Source organism: Rhipicephalus microplus, chromosome 6 (assembly GCF_043290135.1).
Source record: "Rhipicephalus microplus isolate Deutch F79 chromosome 6, USDA_Rmic, whole genome shotgun sequence".
Lineage (NCBI taxonomy): Eukaryota > Metazoa > Arthropoda > Arachnida > Ixodida > Ixodidae > Rhipicephalus > Rhipicephalus microplus.
Genome location: NC_134705.1, coordinates 90069974 through 90088850, shown reverse-complemented (window position 1 = coordinate 90088850; position 18877 = coordinate 90069974). Strand labels below are relative to the sequence as shown.

The window sequence follows — 18877 nt, the reverse complement described above, 5'->3', positions numbered from 1 at the left end:
CCAGAAAATTGGACAGGAATGCCACGTCTGTAGAAGCTGGTCTCAGCGCTTCGGCCCGAAACCTGGAAGTCATCACGGTGATCAGTCGTTGGATCTTCCTGCAAAATAAACAAAAAGAATGTATGTCAGAAGAGCGCTCATCATGCGTTTGAGATGTTTACGATTACACTTAATTCATTTGGAACGTAGGCGCAACTCACGAGAAGAACAGCTGAGTTGCCTCGATGCTGCCACACCTTCTCTCGATGTCCTCCTTGTAGAAGGCCAGGCCCCGTAGGACATATGGACCGAATAGTTGGAAGGCGAAAGGGGTTCTCATCTTCTCAAATGAGTTTGGTTCCAGATGCGTCTCGGTCAAATTGGGCATAACTTTCAGTGTCCTAACACTTCTGTCTAGAAGGTACGCCTCCCGAACCGGATGCACAGACACCTAGAAATATAGGTTGAGGTAATGCAATGTATGCAAAAAACACAATCTTTGTAAAATGTCAACCATGAATCTATACGTACCAATCCGTCTGGTGTTGCAAAGCCTTTCTGGAGAAGACCATTCCTGAGGCATTTTAGCAGATGCGGGAAATCGGAGATAAAGTGCAATTTCCTCATCTCGTCGACAGGATGCTGTATGGCGCCATTTATTTTCTTCGATGACGCCGACACCCCCGCTAGCTTCCACATTTTTCGATTCCAGGGGGCTCCGTCACAAGTGATGTGGTCGACGAACAAGCCCGCCTGTTCCACGAGGATGGTAGCTTCCATGAGAATTTTCAATAAAATGTCTCCTCTCACATTTCCTTTTGTCGCAAAAACGCCCACAATTTGGCTCCATTTTCCAGCGAAAGGCACAAACATGATGACCATGCCGTGATCACATTGCTGGTACTTGTCTTCGGGCTTCGTAAATTCTCCAAGGTCCACGAAGCCTTGAATCTGGCCAGACGCCGTCACATTGAAATGTTCTGACAATTTCATTTCGTCCACCAATAGTCCGCCGTGTCTTTCGAGGTCTGACATGCTCGCGGTTTTTTTCTTTAGAGTGTTCATTACTGCTTGATTAAAACCGAAGGCCGACTCGTATGACCTCAAGTATCTTTTCAAAGTAGTGTTGCTGGGCATCATGAGAATTTCGTTCTTTCTGATGTGCTGATAAAGCCGGGGACTCTTTAGTTTCATGAGTAAACACTCGAGGATCCACTCCTGATTGTAGCGCATGCCCTGCTTGCTGGTTTGTTTGGCAGCTTGAAAGCAAGCGCGAACACTTGCCTGCTGCTTTCGCGGTAGTGACGATATTTTATCCTCTAGTATTTTATCCGCGACATTCGCATTGTTTGCCCTCATCTCTTCGAGACGACCAGCAATGTCCAACAGCCTTGTCGCCATCCGCTTGTTTCTCTGACTCAGGACCCGCAGTTTGGTGGAGACTGAGTTTCTTCGCTCTTTTCGTTTTAGGTAGCTTTTTCTGGTGAGTATTACTTTCCTCACGTACTTGCATGAAATGCATGAAGAACCTGGAAGTATACGAGAAAAAAATTATGAAGAGCTTCCAGTTTTTTACCATGCATGTTTGAAACGCAATTTATGCACTTTCACTTTCTGTAGGCAAACTATTCTTTCGTAAATGTTAATGAGTACTACAAAAATTAGGGGCCACACAAATGTTCTAGCATTAAACAGGTTACTGATTGATTAATTGTACAATTACAAGTGACGTCTCAATAAACGTTTGCCGCACTCACCTTGTTGTTTAACCGCTCCTTTGCACGTGACACTGAAGACAAGGCCGTCGGAATGAGAGATTTGCTGCTCCAGTTTCTTCGTAAGAACGTCATAGGTGAAGTCCTTCGCCCTACCTGCTCCTCTGCAAGGGTGAAGAGATTCTGCGCAGTCCAGGACTTGTTTGGCATCTTCAAGGTTATAGGCGACCTTTTCGGAGATCAGCGTCTTCCGAACATATGTCCGACAAATCACTTCACTCCGGTCGGTACCGTAATTCATGAGCACAGTCTTTTCGATGCTTACGAGTTCACGACTTAGGGAGGCCGAAACATAAGCAATTCCGTCATAATGACGAAACTTGTGCATTGCCCAGTGGTCGTTTGGCCGGACAACGTCTTCAAGTTCAAATGCGTTGTCGCTTTGCCTCGCACTTTCGCAATCTTCAAATCTCAGTTGCGGCTCAACTGATTGCAGCGCAGTTCTTTTTGACGGCTGGTCTTCACAGGTTGGTGGTGAAGCCGCTCTCTTCTTCGTTGACTGCTCCGGTGTGGGCTGCTCGTCAGGACACTTCAGGAGATGAGGTATAATTATGGGTACAGCATCACTGCGAAGTTCCGGCTTTCCCCGCTCTATATATACTTCTCGGCCTTCGATAATATGTACATATTGCCTTAGTATGTATTTTTGCTCGAAGTGCAGCTCGCAAATGGCATCGGTGACTTGCAAGGGCCGATCAGCGCGGTTGAGATTCTGGTCCCATAGCCGGCGTCTTTCTTCGTCTTGAGGTACTCCAAAGAGTGAGAGCTTGGGCTGGTTTTTAACTCTGCTGTATCCGGTTTGGCAGCCTACGACACAACAGTAATTTCTACGCCTAGACGTGCTCATCCTCTAATCTTTTGAAGCAGCTTGGAACGCTCCGTTATGCAACCAGCAGACACATATCTGCGCACGCAAACGTGCCGTCTGCCGCGTATTCTTTGTCCAGACGGCTTTGCTCAAAGGGAAATACAAACCTACGCGTTCACGAAAAAAAGCATACATTTTATTTCATGTCACTTGTTTTTGTCTCTAATAATGTGTAAAAAAAGAACCAGGAGACAAATTGTGAAAACAGCGCACGAACGACGGTGCATCGAACAGACGACGGCGCGTCGAGCAGACGACAACATCGAGCGCTCAGCGTCCCCGCCAGCGCGTCGTGCGGCCCGAACCGCCGCACGACTCGCACGCTCCCGCCGAAACTGACGTCACTTCAGGAGAAGGCTACTGCAGCGCCACCAAATTTTCCGCCGTTTTTGCTTCACCCGCACCGCTTGCCGCCGGCCACAGTGGACCCACTCCCCCATTCTAGTACACTCTAGACCACGCTGTTGACAGCGCGCCGCCATATTTGCCTTGTGCGGCCTCTTTGTTGGCATCGTTCCTAGCATCGTGTCGATACGTTGGCAGCGCGACTTCAGATCGGTGTCGTCGGTGTCACTTTGTTGGTTGTAGTGAACCCTGCAGAAGCCAGCGCACGTGACGGACGATGGGCCGGCATCTGAGATCATTCACTGCAGCATTTAAGCTGCAAGTGATTGACTATGCCGAGGAGCACGGGAAGCGGGAAGCTGGACGAAAGTACGACGTCGATGAGAAGCGCGTGCGTTACTGGATGAATCAGAAAGATGCCCTCGCCGCTACTAACAGGAGCCGAAAGGCGTTTCGCGGGAAAAAGTGCAAGTACCCGCAACTCGAAAGCGAGCTCGTCAACTACGTCGTCGACACACGAAGGGACGGCTACGCCGTATCGACTGACATGATACGCGTCAAAGCCCTCAGCATCGCTCGCCACATGGAAATACCCCCGGCACAATTCAAGGCAAGTCGGGGCTGGGCTACGCGGTTTATGAACCGTAACCAGCTTTCTATTCGGCGCCGAACGACGATTTGCCAAAAACTGCCGCGCGAGTACGAAGACCACGTCATTAAGTTTCATCGCTTCGTGAATGCTCTCAGGAGGGAGCATGAATACGACCTGTCCCAAATTGGGAATGCGGACCAGACACCTGTGTGGTTCGATGCACCGGAAAGCACCACAGTGGATTTAAAAGGTGCGAAAAGTGTGTCTGTGCGCACGACTGGTGCAGAACGCCAAAGGTGCACTGTGATGTTGTGCATCACGGCAGACGGCAGGAGGCTTCCGCCGTACGTCGTATTTAAAAGGAAGACTCTCCCAAAAGAGAAGTTCCCTCAGGGAATCGTCGTACGTGCGCAAGAGAAGGGCTGGATGTCCGAGGAACTGGTCGTTGACTGGATTAAGACCGTCTGGGCAAACAGACCTGGAGGGCTGTTACAACGGAAAGCCCTCCTTGTTTTGGACAGCTTTAGGGGCCACTTGACCGACCGCGTCAAGAACCGAGTTGCCGCAACTCGTACGGACTTGGCCGTCATTCCCGGTGGCCTGACGAGTGTGCTGCAGCCGCTCGACGTATGCGTCAACAGACCATTCAAAGTGGAATTTCGCCGATGTTACTCTGAATGGATGGCTGGAGGCGTCCACGAGAAGACCCCTACAGGACGGCTGAAGCGGGCGTCGCTCCAACAGGTGTGTGAATGGATTTTGAATGCGTGGCGTGCCATGTCAGTAGAAGTAGTTGCTAAAAGCTTCAAGGTAACGGGAATTTCGAACTCCATGAACGGCACCGAAGATGACCGTCTCTGGGAAGACGCGGACGCCGAGGCGAGCTCCTCCGAGAACGAGGACAGCGAAATGGAATCCGAATAAAAACATTTCTGGCATGTCATTTGTGACTCTTGCACTCTGCTACTGTTGCATAAACAGTACAGACCTTTGGCCTGTACTGCCTGTACTAAATCGGCCTGATTCGTGTAAGGGCCGCACCTAGCAAAATTTTCGAAAAAAAAGTGCGGCCCTTACACGAGTATATACGGTAGTCAAGCCCAAACAGTCGTGCATTCATCGTACACTTTTGTAAATATTGCTCCGCACAGAAAGCAAATCTTAATCATATCATGTGGGGGTGCCCTAAGCACCCCCCTCCACCGTCCCTTCGAAAACTAATTAGTAATGAGGAGCAGTGGGAGGCTGCCATGCGCAGCTTGAAACCCGACGTCCAGGAGGCCATCCTGGGTTGGGCAGAGAGGGTTGCGGAGGACTATCGAGCGTAGCAATCTCTCCTCATCTCTCTTCCATTGCACCTTTCCTTTACAAAGGAAAAATAAAGTTTATACCTACCTACCTAAAATGAACGCCTGAAACCTGATGCCGTCCTCAAAACATGTATGAAATGCAAGCTCACTCTCAACAATTAACAAAACTGCAGGATGTGTAGTAGGAAAATCAACTAAAAGGTTAATCACTTACTTTTTTTATGAGTTATATATATCACTTTTTCTTTGCAAGTGATGTCTGCTCCCTGTAGTTAAACGAGAATGTCCAGAAAGCTGTCGCCTAAATAAACACCTATGAAGCCCCCACAACATGCTAACAACCAAGTGGCGTCACGCTTTATCATATACTACTCCTTCCTGGCTTTTGCTAATAGAAGAGATTTAATTTGCAATAAGAAGTCTCCCAAACATTAAGTAAGACATCAAACAAAGTATCCGTTCAGCAAACTAGGAGCGCAAAAACACACAACAGACAAAAAAAGCCACACAGCACGAGCACAGTGTGGCTCTGTTTTCTGTCTGTGGTGCGTTCACGCGCTCCCGCTGCACTGAACAAATATTAAGTACCAAGTAGCCCACCTATCTCTCGTGTTGCATCAAACAAAACACTTGCCGTATAGCGACACGCATGCAACAATAACTAAGACGCCTGAAATGAGCCAGACATTGCAACCGCGAAATTCACTGCTTCCCAATATAGAAATGTATCACCAGAATGTTCAATACAACAAAGCGAAACATAAACTTGCCACACATCTCGAACGTCACTATGACACACAAGCAACGTTGAATAAGAAAAAACGCTCACAATTTTCTCCCTGCTCCGCAGAACGCCAATCTTGCCAAAGCGCACGTGGAAGGGCGACGTGGCGAAGGACCCATCGGGTTGCTCGATGACCACCACATCGATGGCCCCCGTTAGCGTCGCCGAATTGATTTCGTTGCAGAATTCCCGCACGTTGGTGATAATCCGGCCAATGTAGTTCATCCTGCCAGCGGAATGCGGTGGTGAGGGCGCTGGTGATAGGGCGTCCCTCACCTGAATGAAGAAAGAAAAAAGAAAAGAGAGAGAGAGAGAAAAGGGGGTCACTCACAAACTCGGCTTTGCAAAGGATCTTTGGTGTAACAATATGGGCAAACAGCTATAGCAAGAGCGAAGAAATGCATTAAAGGGGCAGACTGGTCTTTGGGACCAAAAAGTGACAAAAAATTCAGTTTTTAAGATTGACATATTTGGTTTGTGCAAGTATTTTCCTATCTCTCTGCAAATTTTCACACATCAGGAAGTGGCAATTTTTTTGTAATGTCATTGTAACTGTCCAGATTCTTGGTGCTATTAACATGCAGAACCTGCTAAAAAATGGTGAACCAACTTAGAGGCTTTTTTATAATTTGCTGGCACCTGTGTTTAAAGCTCGGCTACGAATTTATGAGTCCTATTATGAGGATGGCAAAACATGCACACCATGACTGTTGCTTTTTGAAGAAGCTGTGTGTTTTCAGTTTTTTCCAATTTACTCAGAAACGTAAATGTATGACTGTTTAATTTTGAGGCCTCAATATCTCTGCAGCTAAGGCAGGTACAACAGTAATTCTTTTTGCAATAGAAACCTGTATGTGTGTAGAATGCAAATATGGGAGCGGAATTTAGAGCACAAGCCTCTTTAATTTTTACTCATCAAAATTCCAACACAATTTCAACTGCTTTTGAAAAGGAATAGTTCATTTTGCTGTAAAATAGTCAAAAAAGGCATAAAAACAAAAAATCTCGCATAATATCAATTTATAGTCATTAGTCTATGTTGGCCTATCTTAAATATCACTTTTAATTAAGCACTTTTTTTCTACGGCGACCTTAAACAAAAGGGGGTGAACTTAAGTTATCTCAGGAACAAGATGAGTAATGGACAAACCAATTAAACATTTGAAATCAGCAGAAAAAAGTTCATAATCCTGTGCAGTTTGATCAAGATCACTGAAAAAATAAACAAAACAATGTCTAAGACCAGCCTGCACCCTTAAAGGAATGTTAAAAAGAAAATTATTCAAGTAGTACAAACAAATAAACTTTTTACTCAAAGCACCAGAAAACAAATATTTCGATAAAACCATAATGTTAATTGACACACAATTGATGGAAACAATTTTATTAGATGTTCCTTTTTTTTCTTTCTTTCAAATATTAGACATCGCTTGCATGTCAGTGTCGAATGTTTGATGCAAGGTACAGAGAAAAAAGGCATTTATTTCATTTTCCACAACTAGCAATCTACAGCATAGCCATATAGTAACGAGAACAGTTCTGAAGAATTTCTCAATCATTCAAAACCATTGCTTTGATTAGGTGTTCTTGTAGAGATATGCAAGAGCTCTGTCAGCTCTATCATAGCAATCAATGACAGTAAACAAATTTTTTACAGAATGCATTTTAGGGAAAAGTGCCTGTATACATATCCTTCAGGTAACATGACACAGTTCTTAAAAATATATGTGGTAAGCACACATTAATGACACCTTGATGAAAAAAAGAAGCGGTAATGTTACTTGTCCCAGCAACCACATCACGCAGCCTACGCAACAAGTAACGACATGATATGGTCAGTGCAACAAATGTCGATACCAAACAGGCGGCAAAACAAGTAACTGTACAATAAAGGCTTGTACTGGCTAAAAAAATGGCTTGCGTCGGAAGGCATTGGCTAACACTCACTAAAAAACCACAAGTGATGGCTAGTGTTGGTGAAAAGTTGACTATTGTCGGCTAAATGAAGACTCATGCTAGCATTTGCTGAACGACATTTGCTAGCATTGTCATTCCATCTAACAATAATGTTTTTCAAACTACAATGGTGTGTTTTATCTTGTAACTTCCTAGTAGAGAATTTCCTGCTTCAGCATTTTTTTTGCACTGCCGACACTTATGTCGCAACAGTTTCACAGCCTTAAGACAAGCATACGAAATCGATAACATGGACACAGCGCCATTATTCGAGTTTGCAACGCAGTTATCCTTTATCGAATACTTTTGGAGAGCCTGGCAAAACTGTGGCAGCGAATTTCTGAGCAGATGGCCGCTTCCACTTACCCTGCAAATTAGCTCTCTGAATGAATGCTGAAATAATGCCAAAAGCATTCTGCCTACCTGTCCGAAGTTCCATTTTGCTCTTCAGCGTCCCTTTAGACCAGACGCTTGCACAATGCAAGCTTATACAATTACGCTCTTGTCACATGTCATGCAAATTGACGTAGATTAAATCTCAGCAATAAACAAGCACGCAAAAGCAGCACGCGAAAAAAAGAATTTCCCTCTGTTAAGTGTGGGGAATGGCGACCATGTACGTTTTTCTGAAACGCAAGGTAAAAAATTTCTGAACATTAGCAAAAAAGTCTTTGCAATATCCAAATGAAAAATGGGAGCGATTTATACGCAGACCAATAGGCAGATGGTGGCCAATTATTAGAGAAGTTCAGGTGAAGGCACTCGAACATTAGGGGCACACAGTCAGCATTTCCAGGTCCTATGCATTCTTTTGTACTTTCATAGATTTATTTTGTTTGTCCAACAGTTTGCAAGCACCAAAGCTGTGGCCTCCTAATCTGAAAGCAATTTATTGTAAATAACTGAAAGTAACACTAGATACTATGTGTACCTGCAAGTCTGTGAATCTTATTACTAGTAAGCACTGTGCCGACTTAACAGCAGGTGCAAGATGGGGAGGGAAAAATTTTTTTTTCGAAATTTTTTTTTAATGCCTAATAAAAATTTACATACCCACTCTAAAGCGGGTATGTGCCACCGGTGGCTACACACATATATGTACATACATACATACATACATACATACATACATACATACATACATACATACATACATACATACATACATACATACATACATACATATATACATACATAAGGAGGAGCAACAGACCCTCGCTGTTTAGAGAGCTTCGCCTCTAAAAACGAACATCTTCATTATCACTGTACACTTGCTCACACAGCAGACTATTCCATTGATTAATTGTTTTCACACACACAAAAAAAAAAACGAATTTGCGTACAGGCTCGTCGTGGATCGGTATGGCTTTATTTTGTGTATGTGATCTGTAAGTTCAGATATATATATTCTGGCTCTTTTAAGTAATTGTCTTTGTCAATTCCTGTTGTATTACGTAATATCTGATATAACAGCTTCAAACATTTTTTTTAACGTACTACCACTGTTGACGACTGCGCATGCGCGAGATCGCCACGATAGTCCAATTCACAAATAAATTCAAGCGGTTCAATCAATGCCAATGGGTGGGAAGTACTCCGTAAAAGAAGAGAGAGTTGGGGTAGGGGGGAGGGGTGGGGCGGACGGTGCCTGCAAATAAGCCGGATAGTGCGAGCGAGTAGAGAGGCCAAGAATCGAACCCGCGACCTTGCCGTGTTTGAGCGCGTGCGTGCTGCCGTTATAATCGACGCGCACGGAGCGCTGACGTTGCGATATCGAAAAGTGCCGTCGTATATGTTGCGAAGTGGAATGACTGCATAATCGCCTGCAGTTGAGCGTGCGACGTCGCAGAGTCCAGATGGTGAGGAAAATACTTTCGCCGGCAATTGCGGGGGCAATCAGCTGGCTTTCGCGCACAACACGTACAGCTGTCGCGAACAGCGCGGGGGACAATGCTCTTAGCAACAGCGCATACCTCAAGTGCTTTGAGAAAGATCTTGGGACGGGTACACAGGGTATGCATGAGTCATAGGGAATTTCCAAGGGTGAAAACGAAAGTAATAAATTGAGCAGAGTACGCAGGCGAGCAGCTATCGTGTTCGTTTAAAATATTTTAACAAATTGAACAATAACTTATCTACACGCTATACATCACAAATGGGGGGCTGGACCAAATTGATTGCTCGTTAGCCAGTCCACATTTTGATAGGTTAGTTGTTAGTCAATCACAACGGGTCAACCAAGTGGAGATAACTAACTATAACCTCCTCCTCCTCAGTTAGCTCGGCAGCCAGCAAGCGTTAACCGCAGAACCTTTCCTTTATCATTAGTATAACTTCGTGAATAAGGCGCACGGCGTTTTTGTAACAAAGGCCACATGTCACAAAGGCCACTTCATTGATTCTACTGTCTAGCGCGAACTCATACCTGGCAAAAGCAAAACTCTCTAGAACCTGGCGCGAAAACCAATTACAAACAAGGAAAAAACTTCAAAAGAAACAAGACACTCACCAAACTAGGAGAAACCTAACGTGCGATAAGATGAAAATCGCTCCGTCTCGTTCTGACGGCGAAGCCGACAACGTGCCGTTATCTGGACCAGTGGTGTCCCACGAAAAAAAAGGAACGGCAGTCACAGTGACCAGGAACCGACCACTCAATCACACTGGCGGGAGGGGGCTCGGCACTGTTAGAGGACCGCGCAACCACTGGGCAGGCGGAGAGATAGGAAGCGCTATCTCTGCGCTGCGCGCGAAGGACGCACAAGGACTAACGGAACTCCACACCTTATCGTATCATGAAGATGAAACGCCGAGCAGTGTCCGGAAACTTCAAGCACACACACACACAATGCACGGCAGCTGCAGACCACGAGACGAGCACGTTGCCTCGCACAAAGGCCCGGCGTGTAAACGAAAGATACCGCGCGGGCCCCCGCGAGTTTGGCCGACGATCGCTCGCCGAACTGAAAGGCGAGTCCCGCGAACCGGCCGCGCTGGGCGGCTAGAAGCAGCTGCCAAGCCGATCACATCCGTCGATCGCGTGATCGCGGTAGTGGCGGTAGCACGAACACACCATCCCATAAACAAATACACACGCACGCACGCACATCTGACGCGCCTTCCCTTCGGAGAGGGAGAGAAATCAGCCGATCCTGGAGGCGCGTCGCGCGGTCCAATCAGAGCGGCGACAAGCTGTGGCGTCATGTGACGTAGTTGCTTTGCGTAAGGCGCCATAAGAGGAGAAAAGCGCCGCAGGGACAGATGATAGAGAGAGAGAGAGAGAGCGCGCGGGGCTTTTACGCAATAAAAAAAACGCGAGCAACAGATCACCGACGTTTCCCGGGAAGAGGAAGACGTGGATGCATGAAGGAAATATGAAGAGAGCGCGGGAAATACGAACTCGCAAGACAAAATGAAAAAAACGAAACCTCGCACGCGCTAGGCTCGTGTTCCGGTTTCCGTTCGGTTTAGCACACTAGTCGGTGGCTTCGCCTTTTGCTCCGCGCACGTACACTGTCGAAGTAAGGCGTCCCGACGAGAGGTTGGAAATTCCGGTCGCAATCGGCACCCCTCTCTCGTCCTGCCAAGTGTGAACGATAAAAAAGTAAAACTAAACACGTTCGCCCAACTTTTTGTCTCCTTTTTTTTTCATCCACGCTCTTCCAGATCGAGGCATCCGTCATGGCTTCGTTCAGCGGGGCGCGGCGTGCAAGAACAAAGGCTACGCAAGCAGATGTATAGGTAGTGGAGAGCGAAAGAGTTGGACTCGTGCTGCCTATGTTTACCAAAGGACATTAGCTTCCAGAGTGGAGAATACGCAAAGCGGAACAAAGGCGAAACGCTTTGTTTGAAAGGGATCAGGTACTTGACGGCACAAAAGACCGCTCTCTTGTGTGACTTGTTAGAAATCGTTGTTTTTTTTTGTTTTTTTTTGTTCACGTACCAGCGCACTAACCAGCCAAGGTTATCTTCATAACCCTTCCTTCTTTTTTTTCTTTTTTCCCACAAGGTCCGGAAGGTTACACAAGGAACTTTTAGCGTTATGAACAGCCTGTGTTGCATTCACTCATTCATATATCCACAGATGCGTACATACAGTAGTTAAAGCTCTGACCGTAACTGACTGCATCTTTGTGCGTGTGTGCTGTGTTATGTGCTATTTTTCTCTTGTTCCACTCTATCCTCCACCTCTATCAATCTCCCCCTTCCCACTCCTCCGTGCAGGGAAGCAAACTGGCTTTTCTAGACTGGTTAACCTCCCTGCCTTTCCTTCTCCATCATTTTCCCCCTCTCTGACGCATAGAGCCTAACACTGCGCGCTACAGTGGACCCGTGTGTTCGTAAAGAGACAGACTCGCGACCGGAGCCTATAGATGAGTCAGCATAATGCAAACCAGGCATTGCGCAAAGCGAACGGTCGACTTATGAGAGCGTGACTGATTGCATTACTAGGCGAACTAACGGCGTATTTTTCATTCTTTCTTTTCAAGGCACTGCACATGCAGACGTGGCTAGTTTTACAGCCCATGTTGATATTATGAATCACCGGTAAGCATGCACAAATTAAAAAAAAAAAGATTACGGGCTCCATATCGGTATGTTACGAAGGGCCGCGAGAGTGCACAAAAGATAAAAGACAATGAACTTCCCATCGTAATCGCTCGAACCCTCAACCTCTACGGTATACGTGTGCGTTGTACCACATGCACATACGTCAGATATGTGCCACGGCGGTGGATTATACCCAGGCACGTATAGCTTCAGTTTAGATCGAAAAATGTTATTAGTGCTACTCCCCGAGAATGGAGGTTTCGCTATTCGACATCGTGATGGGATTTGCACATTTGAAAAGGGGCGACAAGCTAATTAAAGGAGGTGCATTTACTAAGTACCTTTCTCAGCGATGTAATTTAAATTGCACTCTCTAGCGATCGAACTGAAACATATCAGCGGGATTTCATTATGTTTCTCTTGATGTCTCTCTCTCTTTTTTTAATTAGCTGTAAGGACACCGCCAATTGTTGCACAAGTGCGTATATAACATGTGCAGCATCAACGAAATCGCTTAAGAGTTAAAATCAATGTACACCAGGGCACGGCCCATGATGAGACCACGCTTTAGTAAAGTAAAACACCAGAATTGGCTTTGTTTCTTCAACTCGAGCTCCGCTATGCCGTTAAAAATGTATATATTCCACAGTATAAACCAGATAATGCGCAACAGCAACACTCGTGGAATATGAATAGCTTAAACGCATCTCCATTAAACAAAATAAGTGAAGAAGTTGGACGAAAAGGTATTTACAAGGACACTGTGCACGGGAGGAGCTCGATAAAGGACTACAGGATCCCAGAGTAAGTATAAACATATAAAGAAAGCACATAAATTCTCCGCCCAAGGACTTCGCACGTATGGTTAATCAGCTAAATATAAGAGCGCGGCTCCAGTGTTTATCAATATGTTCATCCCTATCATTCATCGAAGTCTTTTTCACTCATTGGTATCGTCTGTCCAGAAATCTTACTTGGAGTGTGTCGCGCGCTTGTCCATTTTCCCTGTTTTTATATTTGCTTTCACAGTGAGCAGACCAGTGGCGAATATAATAGGATTGACCCAATTTCTCAGGCACATACGTTCTTGCTTGCGAACAACTTCTCTTTTTTTTTCTGGGGGAGGGGGGGGGGGAATTGGCCAGTAGCGGCGATCGCCCGATATCTGCGGCACGTACCTACTTGGGATGATGGTCGCCTTTCGCGTACATTTAACTACCGGAAACTTCCTTTCGTCTAGCAATGTAACGCCATTCTTCAAAAAAAAAAAATGTGAGACTGATTAACGCAGGAATCCATTCAACACGTACGCAGCAACCTCGTAAAATGGCGCGAAACGCGTTCGGTCGGCCCAGTGCCAACAACACACCGCTATAGGCTCCCTAACACCGCGCTTTAGACCAGATAGCGCTGTCCGAGGAGGAAGAGGCGGCCGAAGACGACGGTGTACAGCAACAGCGGCAGAGAATCACGCCACGGACGTGCGGGAATCCAGGGCACGAAATGCAAGACCCTTCTTCTCCTCCGCCGAGACAAATCAACCGGCTCCGCGATATGCAGAGGGGCCGCCTCGCCACCTGTGGCGCCATGCACCTTGACCGTTTTGCATTGCTAATCCGACGGGGAGCCCTGCCAAGCCGAACCGCTGGCATCGCTCCACGGGCCGCTCTCGTTGCGAGTTTGCGATGGTTGTGTTTCCAGTATACGCGAGCTTTGTGTATTGTACGTGCTCGATTTTCGCATGTGTATGTATACCTGTGCAGCTGAGTTGGGCGCTTGAATTCTCAAGAGCGCGCGCGAGTTCATGTGCGGGCGTGCGTCCGTACGCCATTTGCACATGTATGTTTAGTATGTCTACGTTGTGATATGTGGATGTTATTGCCCTCTGCATAAGCTCGGACGAAGACCGGTTCACCGGCCGAAACAGTCGGGAAGTAACATTGAAACAACCACAAAGTTGTTTTCTTCATACACTGTACAGACGCATATGTCTGCACGTGCGTTGTCGAGGTTGAGCTTTGCATGTTCTATAGTATATGTTCTGTCATTGTGTCTCCGAGTGTGCGCGGCGGGTCCGTGTTTTAACCGCACTTCAGTGTATACCGTAAATCCTCGCGTAAACGTTTTTGTTGAATGTCATCCGCTGTAAATGACATTCAGATTTGCAAATTGGTTTGACGGAATGTCACGAGATGAGAGGGATAGTTCGAAGTTTTTTTTTTTTTTTGCTAGGAAATCCACGCGGATTTCGTAGCTTCTTGAACGTACACAAACGTAAATTATTCGATTTTGCGTTGGTGTTTATGTACGTACGTACGCACACATACAAGCGCACGCACGACCGTATACATAAATCACGGAAGGAGCTATTCGTCCCCCTCCGAAAACAAACAAACAATTCAGACCTTTCTACTCCCTTGCTTCTCTGCATAAAGGCAGTCGCCTGACTTTCTTATTACCTCGTATTTTTTAGCGCTATTACACAACGAACAATCATATTAATTAGTCGATCAATCAGTCCCTCAACCTGGCAAGGAACAACACCAAATAAAATGAAGACGAGCATTCACCGAGAAGATATACGAACGGTCAGAACCACCGGACATTCCTACTACTGTTGCTACTGATTAAAAATATGTATTCCGACTTAACAAAATATAACAAAAACTACATGGTTTTCGTTATATTGTGTTATTATTATGTCAAAAGTACACATTTTTAATCATGAACTCACCCAGATTTGCAAACGTTTTTGGATTACTGCTACATACTACTACTACTATTACTAATAATAATTAATGAAGATGCGCAGCTAAAAAAGCGGATGTCCTTTGCGTAATCTTTCAGGGACGTCACTCGGCGCTTCATAGAGCTACACCGATACAATATTTATTCATTTTTATTTACTTTTTTTGAACATTGTACCCTATCTTGTTACTTGTCCCCCCCCTTATGTAATGCCTTCGGGCCTTTAAAGGCAAAATAAATGAAATGAAATGAAATACAGGCGAACACCATATGGTTTCCAAGGAAACAAGTCGAGATCTCAAGAAGGTGCGTGGGCAAGGGGTCGAGGAAGGGGCGACGACGATGCGGAGGTAAGGGTAACCAGCAGTGGGAAAAAAAAGAACAAAAAAGAACTAGGCCACGCAAAAGGCCAGCGATCAGTGGAGAAGCCGAGAAGATGCGCGTACAATTATGTGCAGCCCTTCTGTCGCTTATCCCACTGAACTCGGGCAGGTCTCGGAGGACTAATCGGAGCCAGAACAAGCGCTCACGCAACTGCTGTGTTTACAACCCGAGCAAAAAAATGTGGTCTGATTTTATTGATATGTGGGGTTTAACGTCCCAAAACCACCCATGTATGATTATGAGAGACGCCGTAGTGGCGGGCTCGGGAGATTTCGACCACCTGGGGTTCTTTAACGTGCACCAAAATCTGAGCACACGGGCCTACAACATTCACGCCTCCATCGGAAATGCAGCCGCCGCAGCCGGGATTCGATCCCGCGACCTGCGGGTCAGCAGCCGAGTACCTTAGCCACTAGACCACCGCGGCGGGGTAAGAGCGTACAAAGACATAAGCCCCGCACACAATGTATAATGCTAACCTTCCGACCACTTTCTCTAACTCAACATTGTACGCAACAGAGAGAACACACGTGCTTCCGTCTACGAAAGCACGTGTGTTGAGTCCGTGTGTGCGTTCACACACGTTCAAGGAAACACGCACGTAACACGCATATAAACAGACGGAATCGTGAACTCGAGCTGCTGTTTCCTGCCGAAATACGCAAAAATCTACGCCTGAATGCTACCAAATATATGCCGCATGCTATAGGTCCTTGTGCTATACTTAAGACGCGAGCGGAAGGATCTAGCTAATCCGAAATATACAGCAGCTGCGCACAGCAACAGTGCGCACAGCCACGCGCTTCACCACCGAGATGCCGTCTGCACAAAGGCACGTGTTCGATCCGATTCGGCAATCGCGGCACCTGTACACACACACACTATAGCGCAGGATTACGCTGAGGGCACGTACGCGCACCCACACGCGCCGTGAAAGCCCCGTTTTTAGCCGCACGCGGGCATTCATCCGATAAACAGCGCGGCGCCTACATGTAACCTCTCGCTGATACAGAGAAAGATACTATACAGCCACCATTAGAGATGCATCTTCGTAACCTAGTTGTAGAAAAGGCGCAGGCAGCGACTTGCTCCTTGCCCGTTCTATAAATACACTCTATACCTTGCCTCGGTCGCTCTGAAAGGGTAGCGCGGTTCTCGAGGGATTATCCGAAGCGGACTAAATTTTGGCAGACTTAATTCCACACATGTCTAATTAGAGATAGACGACTATGAGGCGCGCCGAGTACAGCAAAGGATAGTCCAGATTAACTTCTGAACACGTAGGGGAAGGTGGGAGGGGGGGGGGGGGGGCGGTTCATTTAGCGTGCACCTGTAAATCTCAGCCCATGGGTGTTCTCGCATGCATTTCGTCTAATTAAGTGAGTCGAGCCCGCGTCCTCAAGCACAGCCAAGCGTATCACCTTAGTTTGTGAGTTATACCACACCTCAAGATTAATTTTAAAAAATGTTACTCGTGAAGGTGAGTCCTGGCTTTTCACATTACACAACTCTCTTTAGAGACACACGTTCACCCCCTTTAGAGCATCATCATACTTCCTTCAGAGAGTCATGGCAAGAGCGCGCGCCTCTCAAGAAAAGTTGACATGAATATTTAAAGGGAGTTTCATATGATGAAAGTCACCACGCACCAAGAAACAGCGGGCACGTTTATTTTTACGCTTATTTCTTACACTGCAAGTAAAATAAGCGTCAGAAGTTTATGGGCCTGGAGAAGGAAAAAAAAAAAGCTTGAATATTTTCGCCGCTGCTTCAACAAGCAGCTTTTGATTTTAAAGATTCTCTGCCTGTTCTAAAACGTGTCTTACGGTGTCCCTCATAAGGACATCATTATTTTGGGAAGAATCCAATTTTTTCAGTCTTCTTTACTTCGACAAACTTATTTTTGGAAGACTCCAAACTTTGCAGTTTTCTTTACTTCCACAACTGTTATGCATCATATTCATCGCGTCCGACGCAGGTACAGAGCGAATCACGGTACATGCTCCCTTCCCCACTTTCACGCATCTCTCTCTTCCTCTCATTTGCATCGATTTGAGCGTTTCCGATTCCACGAGGCCGATTAGCAGACTCGAACAGCCGCGATTGCAAAAGCGCCATCGCGGAATTCACTTCGTTCGGGGTATTGCGCAGGCGCACAACATAACACGTGGGCACTTGCACGGTACGCTGCTCACACACGTAATACATACATACCTGCGGCAACACTAACGCCTCCTTCTCGAAGTCATGCGCAACAGCTGCATGTTTAGTTCTAAATTTTTTTTTCCCTCGCGAGCCAGCTGGCGCGCGGACGACGCACATTATCGAATTCGACATGGTGCATGCAGCGCTGCACAAGTTTATTAGTCGACGATATAATGATGCAACGGACAAATGGGATCAAGAAATTTGCAGGTATAACGTGGTAGCAGAAAGCACAGGGCCGGGTTGACTGGCGGAACATAGGAATGGCCTTTGTGCCTACAGTGGGCGTAGTTAGGTTGATGATGATCAATATAATAATATCTGGGTTTTTACGTCCGAAATCACGACATGATTATGCGGGACGCCGTAGCGGGGGGGGGGGGGTCCAGAAATTTCGATTATCCGGTATTTTTGAAAATGGCCTTGGAACATTTTTTTTTTTTCAAGGAAACATGGAATGGATTCAGTAAGAAAGTTTATTGCCTTAAGAATTTTCTCGTCTCTCGTCCAGACGAAAGCGCTGGAAGCTAAGCGGAAAGAGGGGGGCGGGGGTGGCAAGTAAAAAAAAAATACGTGAAGCGCGCCTCGTGATTTTGAGGACCTTTTTTTTCTGTTTTTTTCTTCGAATACACTGCTTTTTCAGTGTGATCACGGGCGCACAAGTCGCGTCCTCCGCGGCACTCCCTGGACCCACCAAGCACGCCATATTTCAAATCAGCCAATAACTGATAGAAGGCCTTTCGCGAGTTATTTTCGAGCTTCTTCGGGCATATGTCGAGAGAAGAGAAAGCAAACAAAAATCCAGCTGCCTTCGATAATTTATTGCGAATACCAGGCCGCGTACTGCGCTATTTCCGCTCGCGTGTGCTATGGAGCTTCGACTACCGATCGAAAGCGTTTCCTGACCATGCTCAAAAAGCCTTGCAGAGCCCTTTAACATGCACTGAAATTAAAGAGCCGACGTAACAGCAGAGGGTATAGAGGTGTAGTGCATATGTACTAGATATAAGTCCCCTTTTCTGATAGTTAAAATTGTTGGGTTTCGGCGAGCCAAAACCACGATATAATTATTTAACGTGCGCCCAAATGTAAGCCTCAAGCATTGTCGCCTCCACCGAAGGTGCAGCCGTCGCGACCGGGATTCGATCCCGCGATCTTCGGGTGAGCAGTCGAACACAATAACCAATAAACCACCGAGGCGGGTAGGCCTAGCTTACCTGTTGTTAAACAAGAACGTCATGACAAAGGCTGCGCTATACACGACATGTACTGAAGTTTAAAACGCAAAACAAAACAGATTGAACTATGAACAGAACGAAACGAAAGAAGAATGAATGTAAGCATGAATAAAACTTTTTTTGTTCAATATCCGCACTTCGA

At 46.2% G+C, this 18877-nt stretch overlaps 1 protein-coding gene across 4 annotated transcripts in view; it reads right to left on the bottom strand.

Annotated features, from left to right (window-relative positions):
• The window catches only part of Lpin (phosphatidate phosphatase LPIN), a 162799-nt gene that overhangs the window by 65084 nt on the left and 78838 nt on the right, over window positions 1-18877 (bottom strand). For 3 of the 4 annotated variants that reach the window (XM_075866171.1, XM_075866169.1, XM_037418975.2), the window contains exon 2: window positions 5699-5929. In XM_075866171.1, coding sequence (XP_075722286.1) covers window positions 5699-5878 — 180 coding nt within the window. In that variant the 5' untranslated portion in view covers window positions 5879-5929. Of the gene's footprint in view, window positions 1-5698; window positions 5930-10118; window positions 10256-18877 lie in introns of those variants that run through there. The other variant, XM_075866170.1, reaches the window with a different exon arrangement.